We start from the raw sequence: 8,665 nt of genomic DNA on the forward strand, positions 1-8,665 counted from the left end.
TAAATGTATTCATTTCTTCTGGTGCAAGCACACTGCATGCGAGCATATGTGATGGGGAAGAAGTCATGTGGCGTGAGGTTTAAACTCCTGTTATGTACACAGAGGTTGATTTAAACAGACTTGGGTTTAAAATAAATGTAATTTGTGTTTCTGTAAGCCTACAAATCCCACATTTCACGACTGGATACTGCGCTGTAAATTCTGGTCTGATCGCTCTGATCTTTATAGGCGGCCGGTGGTCTTCTTGGCTTGTAAAGATTAGGTGTACATTTTGAGAGGGCACGTGATGCTTTAATGGACCCCTGAAGATGAACATGAAGGGAGACATTATTCTGACACAGGGCAGAATCTTTACTAGTGTCTTTTAGCCCTGACCTGTGCATGCTTGGTCTTTTTACATTCATCTTTAAAAAATATGTGGCCTCGATTCTTCATGAACAAAACCGAGAACAAAATGTAATCCCATTTTCCTCTTAGTGGTACTTGTCTTTATTATAATTATTATTAATATTATACTAATAATAATGTTTTCATGTCAAATTAATAGTTTCATATTAATATATATTTTTAATATGATTATATATAATGATGCTAGCATAATCTATTCATTATTTATAATTAATCATCACCATAACTATTACTACTAAAATGAGTAACAATTATCTAGTAATGTTTATTATTAACACTACTAATAACAAAAGCATATTTTTACAATACTAATGTATTGCCTTTATTTTTAATAACAACACTATATTGAGTAATGTAATAATGATAACAATAATAATACATTAACTAAATATTTATTATCTTTAAAAATACACTATACACCCACATTGCTTACCATTAATAACATGTTTTTGGTTCTCCTCTCCACCCAGTAATAGTGCTACCAACTCAGCGCCCAGAGTCAGTCTGTGAGCGATGGAGGGCCAGTCTTGTGGAGCATTATGGAGGTCAGCCTGAATCTCATCACTATCTGCCGCAATGTGACTCCGCTGGTGAATTTAACCCAGTGCAGTGCTACGGAGACAGCAGCTACTGCTGGTGTGTAGACCGAGACGGTCGCGAGGTATCTGGAACCCGCTCACACGATGCCGTGAAACCTGCCTGTGAGTACCGCTCCATGTTATTAATGAAAAGATTCATCATTTGATAATATGAATTATTACTTCTTGTATTAATGTCACATTATTTTTAGGTATACCTACTGTGGCCCCTCCCACTATGCACCCTCTGCCACGGCCAGACGTGACTCCGCCCCCAACAGGCACATCTCTGCTGTATGCTCAGGGGCAGCAGATCGGAGTTTTGCCTCTCAATGGCACACAGTTGGACAAGCACAGATCTTCAGTATTGCTTGCTCTACATGTGAGACTCTTTACAATGAAACAGATTGAAACCCTGCAGGTTTAACAAAAGCATAATAATTCTGTTCTGTGTTCTCACCCGCAGGGATCTATAGTGGTGGGAATAGATTACGACTGCAGAGAAAGGAAAGTGTATTGGACAGATCTGGCCGGGAGGACCATCAATAGGGCTGGTCTGGAGTCGGGATCAGAACCTGAGATTATCATCAATACAGGTGCTCTTACGCTCAATAAAAATAGTTCTCTATGATGCATGGACCTGAAATGTATTCAATTCAAAGGGAACTTATCACCAGCTGTTGTACAGAAAATAAAAATAGACATATGCTAATAAAATAACACAAAAGAGACAGATAATTTTTTAAGGGGCCAGTGTATGAAATTTAGCAGCATCTAGTGGTGCGGTTGTGAATTCCAACCAACGGCTCACTCCACCCCTCTCAAAGAACTAAGATGTCGTGACGTTTTCACTTCTTTGCCGAACGAGATAACTTATTTACAAAACTTGCTCTATAGAGCCGTTTGTCCATGTAGGGCTACTGTAGAAACAACAGGATGAATTCCACGCAATGGGACGGTGTATGTAGAAAGAAATCTAAGATAATAAAACATAACGTTTCATTACATAAGGTCTTTATACACCTCTGTATATTATATTGCATATCTGTCTATAGATCCTCCAAAAAATGACACATTGGATCTCTAATATGTGAAAGTTTAATGTTTTTATTCAGGTCTCATGAGTCCAGAAGGTCTTGCTGTGGATGCTGCACGTAGGAAACTCTTTTGGGTGGACAGCTCACCAGATAAGATCGAAACAGCAAATCTGGATGGAAGTGACAGGCGGGTTCTATTTAGCACAGACCTGGTCAATCCCAGAGCCATCATCGTGGACTCCTCTACAGGGTATGTGCTGCAGAATGAGCAAGGGATAGTTCATCCCCCCCAAAAATTGAATCACATAATGACTTCTGTGTGACCGTCTTATAAACACTAATGGGCATTTGGAAGTGCCCTTCATGAAGAAACTCAGTTGCTCAGATAAGTTTGGAACGGCCTTTAAAGGGCACCCAAAGGCAGTTTGGAAATTGCCTTCTTTTGTGAATCGAAAGGGGATTCTCCATTTAATGAGCCTCATTTCCTCTTCCTCATTAACTTCCCGTGTTTCCTTTACAAGGACACTTCAAAATCTTTTGTGCATAGTGCTGAGTGACTTTAAATGGGTCAGAGAACGAACAAGAACAAGAACAACCAAGCATTAAGAAAAAAGCAAGAGATTGAGAGAGAAAATAAGAGAGCAATGTTACAAATTGGGCCAGATGTTGCTTCAGCATCTGGCCCGGCTCTCTGGTCTCAGGGGAGGCCAGGCAACGTGTGGGCCAGCAAGCGTCTGAAACATCTGGAGCTGAACGCCCCGGCTTAGGTGGAGGATAGGAGATATAATACAAACCTCATGGGCCGTGAGAATAGCTGCAAATGTATGTTTTTTGTTTGTTTGCTAATTTGTTCGTGGATGCACAAAAATGCACGGGTGCGTGCCATTATGGTTCAGATTAAAAGGGCGTCTGGATTGAGGTTTGGTATATAGTTGAGCCTAGTTAAAGAAAGGCTTAATCGTGCAAAACTGCATTTGGAACCAATGCCAGCGCGATTCCCTGCGCAATGTTTTGTGTGTAACAAATGATGTGAGATTATGATTTTATGCATGAAAACATTTGGAGAGCAACAGCATTGAAAACATTTACGGTTATAAATATTTTAGCTTGGCAAGTAAATCTGCATAACCGCGAGGAACCTTGAAGACCGCACATGCTTGTTTTTATTTACCGCTATCGGAGGCACCTTATTTCTCTCCGAGGCGTTTCTTTGAAACATCTTGTTCGAATCAGTTCTAAATAGAGCAGAGAGGTTTTGTCTTTCTTCAATTAGTTGTTGGAAAACATGAATTTCAATCGCTGGCAGACTTCTCACCGGATTTTCTCACAGAACCCTTTACTGGACTGACTGGAATAGGGAAGCTCCTAAAATCGAAAGCTCCTCCGTGGATGGCCAAAACCGACGGGTTGTGGTGAGGGACGGCATTGGACTGCCCAACGCTTTGACCTACGACTCCACCACACGGCAGGTCTGCTGGGCGGATGCAGGTACACTTCTAAAGACTCAGTAATCCATTATAACACTTTTTCCAAGAAGTCAATATAGTATTTTTGTGATGGACAGGAACCAAGCGGATAGAATGTATATCACCAAACGGGACCGGCAGACGTGTGATACAAAGTAACCTAAACTACCCCTTCAGCATGGTGTCCTACGCCAATCACTACTATTACACAGACTGGAGGAGGTATTTATTTTATACCGATTCGTAACGCTGATTTGTATTACAAATATTATCTCACATCTGTGGTTCTTAATTATCCAGGGATGGAGTTATCAGCCTCGGTCGAGATAGTCAGCTTACAGATGAGTTCTTACCTGATCAGAGATCTCATCTGTACGGAATCACAGTTGCTCCCGCACACTGTTAATAAGGTATGTGGTTATTTATGCATTTTTAGTTTTGTTAAAGGGATAGTCATCACATTCTGTCAACATTTCTTCACCTTCATGTTGTTTAAACCCGCATTTGGCTTTTCTGCAAAAGAAATTTTGAATGTATCAGGGGTTTTGCGTCTATACAAGGGAAGTCAATGGGGTCCAATGTTGTGTGTTATTCAAAATTAAAGTAATTAAGTAATGCACATAAGTGAAATTATTTAAGAATGTTCACTTTTCTTATTTTTTTTCCCACTTTTGTATTGCAAGCTAAAAGTTATTTCTGAGTTTAGAGCATGAGTGCAACAAGTCATGCCAGCAAAATGTGGGTAACTGCACTTTTCAAGCAAATGACAGAGAACGAAATATTTCAGCTACCGGCACTTAAGAGAAAAGTAGAAGGTACCTGCTTCCAAATCACTGTGGTTTTGACAGAAGTGACGAAACATCAGTGTCGCACTAACACTTCAAAGCATTTTAGATCTTTACAGAAAAAAAGCTAAAAGTTCAATGTAAGGTTTTGTATATGACTCACAGTTTGGAAAAGCAGGCGATTTTCCCTGGTAGAAAATGAAACGTTACCATGTTACACTAAACACGGTTTGCTATTAAAGATTTACTACGAATGTTCTGTTATTTGTTACAGGGAGACGCTAATGACAGAGCCAACATTACATGGTGCTATTTCAGGCAAGTGTTGAAGTGCTTGTGCTGTGGGAATCTCAGTCGGGAGTGGAGCGAGGAGAGAGCCAATCACAGAGGTCGCAAGTTTCATCAAATGCCAAAGTGCAAATTTACAAACATGAAATTATGAATATTTTCTCAGAATAGTTTTGTAAATTTGTTTTATACCTCATTTTTTTCTACTGTACTTTTGTATGTGACTTTTTGTTAAAAAAAATAATCAAATAAACCCAAAAACATAAGGAACCCAAGAGTTTAGGTGTGTAATTTGTATGTGTATAAATACACCACAATGTCACGTAAAATTGCATTGAACCTACCTGGTATTTTACTAAGTTTCGTTTTTAATCCTTTTTGTATTTTGTAAGATGTGATATTTATAAAAATAAAATGTGATTGACAACATTAATATGTCTGCTCACATCGTGTTTCAGGATATTCTGGCCATGCAAAGATTATTTTCCTAAACAGTGTGATGTATAAACCAGTAAAAGGTACGGGTTTCTTGCTCAAGTGGTAAAACGAAGTTACAGTATCCCCATAAAACCTTTGTTACATTATATAAGTTTTATTATGCAACAAAAGCATGTAGCCCATGTTATGCTATTCCATCTGACAATTCATAAGTGCCACCACATTCAAAGTACAAACAGTTTTGCAACAAATCTCGGTACTCTTCAACAATTTGGCAAAACAAATGTATAATAAAGTAAAGAAACAGTCCTTTTTTCCCAATTATAAGAATGCCTTCCCACAAAATATCTGCGGTGTGGTTAACGAAAACAAACATTTCACGCAGTATGTCATGTGGAGACTGTCTTTGCAGCAAAGTTCAGGCAGATGTTTTTTATCTGCCCACCTTTCCTAGACGGTGGTCTGTCTTAGGGTCAGCAATAACAGCCTGAACTGCTACGATGGCCTCGTTGATCTTGGTTTGAAGCTCTCGGAGCTCCTCGATGTGAAGCAAGCGAAGGATCCTGGCTGCTTCATTCAGAGTTGCATCTTAAACAATCACAGATTACATTTTTAGCAAATAAAACAGTTTTCAGTTCACTTTTCATAATGCTGGACTTTTTAAAACATGAAATATTAAAAGCTCTAAAACAATTCTGTAAGTGCAAACCTACCTCCAGTATCAAATCCTAAAATATGCTTGTCCAGGGCAACTGGTAAACCCTACAAAAAGGAGAGAAACAAATGTTCGGAAACATATAAAAATAAGTATGTAGTCCAAGTTTTTTTTGTGTGTATAGCACGTTTACCTCTTTTGATTGGTTGGCCTTTGCGATTGCTTCAGGAGTCAGACGTTCCTGTATCAGGATTCTAATGGCCTATGCGATGACAAATATTAGATTAGCTTTTTAATAAATTGCACCAAATAGAGAACAACCTTACACACTATTGACTTCTTGTACGGTACTCACATTTAGCATTATTAAATGGTCATCGTGCCGCTGAATTTTGAGAATGTTTGCCAGGGCCAAGACGCCAGCCTTAAAATCTGCATTGTTACCTAGAAAGAGCATTCACAATTATTTACACCGCGAGAGATAAATGTTTAAATTCCTATTCATGCAGGAGTTCAGATATCCCTCTAGGAACCCACACAGAGCCTGCAATTCATTTAAAGTTCCATGGTTTCTGGCCAAGACAGCCTGAAACCTTTTTGTCAAAAGACAAACTGCTGTTTGACCCATCAATCAGTTTAGCTAATGCACAACTAAGGCAAACCATGGAGGAAAAATCTTGATCTCTGAAAAAAATTGCATATGAAACGGGTACACCCACAGCGTATTTACACTGATAAACTATGCCAACACGATTCATACAAATTGACAACTGAACCAACTGCTTACAAACGAAAATATAGTCAAGTGAGGATTTAGATTCTTTTAACAGTCTCATACTGCTCCTATGTTTTTCTTTTAGTGGATGCATTGAAATCAGCACAATGCTGTTGGACAGTTGGAAAGCCCATTTATTAAGGGTTGTGGAGAGAGGTGGGCGTGTATTCGGTTAGTTCAGACTGACGCGAAAAGCCACTTTAGAGCTTGAACTGGTTTAATCAGCCTTCTGCATCTTCAGGACTTGAGACTAAAATAAAGGACACAGAAAGAACACTCACTGTCCAGATTAATCAAAGGGTCTGCAGGCTTCTGATCATCATTGGCCTCCTTCATGGGTTTGCAGTTTTGATATTTCTCAACTGTGGAGAGCAAAATAACACGAGCAGTCATTGCAATGCATGCGTCAAAAATAAAGGGGTTATGTCCTATCAAACTAAGTTACAGTGAGATATATTGTCCCCATCCTATGGCTACCAAGAGCAAAATATTTAGATGTTTTGGCTCTTTAGACTGTTACATTTATTATAAGCACTTCTAACGTTAACTTGAATAGACATTGTGCATTCATGTGCCATTGCATAAGTGTGTGGATAGATGACCTATGTTACTGTATACCAGTGTTTCTCAAAGTGTGGGGCGGGCCCCACTGGTGGGGAATAGACACATGACAAGTGGGGCGCGACAAATGGGTGGACATTTAGTCATTTTTGTGTTTATTTATCTCTATTAACTACTTTATTATTTGACCATACAGTCAAAACAAAACAACGACATTTTAATGTAAGCCTTACTTAGATTTGCAAATAAATTGCAAGAATGATTTTATGTCAGAGGTTTGTGACATGGAATGAAAAGAAAACTGGAGAGTCGACACCAGCAGAGAAAACCAAGACAGACAGTTGACCTAAATTTTATTACCATTTTGTTTTTGGCTATTGTGGACAGGTGGGGCTCAGACCCCTACCCTACCTCCAAAGTGGGGAATGGCAGAAAAAGTTTGAGAAACACTGCTGCATGGTATTGCAAACTACGCAACTGCTGCCATCTAGTGGTCTGGGTTTGGACATAACTTATAGAAAGAATTCAAAAGGGACATGGCAGAGTTTGGATGTCACTACTGATGTTGAAAAACCCACACTGGTCAAACATTAGATAAAATGATCATTGAATGTATTATACCATTATCTCCATACTCGAATCGCACGGCAAGACCCAGAAGCCAGTCCACGTTCTCTTGTCTTTCTTGTCCGTTGAATGGACACTTCAGATCTTGAAGATACTGCAAAACACGTAAACGTTGCATAACGACATGACACTTGCTTTTTATTGGCGATTTGTTTGATTTGATATGATAAGTTTAACTTACTTTTTCAAAGAACGTAGGCCAGTCCGAGCTGGCGATGTTCCTGAGGTTTCCTCTGTCCTCGATTTTGTAGTGTCTGATTTTTTGATCTTCCAGCCAAACTATGAAATTTCTAAATTCGGTGTCATCTGGGTGGAGAAGATTGGGAAAAAATGTTGATATGAATATTGACAGCCTACAACATTAATATTACAGAGTACATAGCTACTTCAGTCGACAGTTTCCATTTAATTGTTACATCATTCTAAAAATATAGATAGCAGCAATATGACAGACCAACTGTTTGTTGAGAACCGTATTCGTAACTTTAGTTTATTTGAGACTATTCTAAGATATGTTTTATCGCGCACGACCATTATCAGAATTGTAGGCATGAGGCAACACGTCACAGAAACCCTGACCACGACTCTTATGCTGTTTCCTACCTTTACAATCAAATCCCGCTGGGTTGTGGTATTCTAAAGCTGTTAGCTTTCTGCGAAACATCGCTGTCCACGACAATACGGTTTAAAGATCAATATTTTCAATATGTTTAGACTTTTGGTTAAAGAGCCACAACAACCTGCTCAAGCCTTCTAGTGTAGAGCATTGAGCAACCGGAAGAACCACAACGAGGCGTTTTGCTTTCAAAATAAGAGTCCGGAACAACATGTAAATGCTTCGCATTTCCCTGACAAAAATAACTCGATTCTATTAAATACTGTGACTGTTAAACCGTCTACGATTTTATCATTATTTAATCGATAAGCTTGTAAGATGCTGAGCGCTCTCAAAATAAATCGTGTTATATTATAATGTGATTTATGTAATATAAAATAGAAATTAAACATCTTTTAAATCGAAACTATTTTATATTTAATATCATTTAT

General features: G+C 38.7%; 2 protein-coding genes across 2 annotated transcripts in view; one reads left to right on the top strand and one right to left on the bottom strand.

Moving 5' to 3' along the window:
* The window catches only part of nid2a (nidogen 2a (osteonidogen)), a 26,204-nt gene extending 21,211 nt beyond the window's left edge, over positions 1-4,993 (top strand). Inside the window, exons 20-27 of the mRNA XM_079458579.1 lie at positions 879-1,109; positions 1,199-1,368; positions 1,453-1,582; positions 2,102-2,273; positions 3,354-3,511; positions 3,588-3,711; positions 3,790-3,899; positions 4,549-4,993. Coding sequence (XP_079314705.1) covers positions 879-1,109; positions 1,199-1,368; positions 1,453-1,582; positions 2,102-2,273; positions 3,354-3,511; positions 3,588-3,711; positions 3,790-3,895 — 1,091 coding nt within the window. The 3' untranslated portion in view covers positions 3,896-3,899; positions 4,549-4,993. The remainder of the gene's footprint in view (positions 1-878; positions 1,110-1,198; positions 1,369-1,452; positions 1,583-2,101; positions 2,274-3,353; positions 3,512-3,587; positions 3,712-3,789; positions 3,900-4,548) is intronic.
* rtraf (RNA transcription, translation and transport factor) lies at positions 4,873-8,467 on the bottom strand. Its single transcript, XM_079458580.1, has 8 exons — positions 8,222-8,467; positions 7,800-7,924; positions 7,613-7,712; positions 6,712-6,792; positions 6,011-6,099; positions 5,849-5,917; positions 5,714-5,762; positions 4,873-5,588 (listed from the first exon to the last, which is right to left on the bottom strand). Exons 1-8 carry the CDS (start codon positions 8,280-8,282, stop codon positions 5,434-5,436), a joined length of 729 nt encoding a protein of 242 aa, XP_079314706.1. The 5' UTR covers positions 8,283-8,467; the 3' UTR covers positions 4,873-5,433.
* Positions 8,468-8,665: the final 198 nt, after the last annotated feature.

This window comes from Barbatula barbatula (assembly GCF_947034865.1).
Source record: "Barbatula barbatula genome assembly, chromosome: 6".
In the NCBI taxonomy this organism is placed as follows: domain Eukaryota; kingdom Metazoa; phylum Chordata; class Actinopteri; order Cypriniformes; family Nemacheilidae; genus Barbatula; species Barbatula barbatula.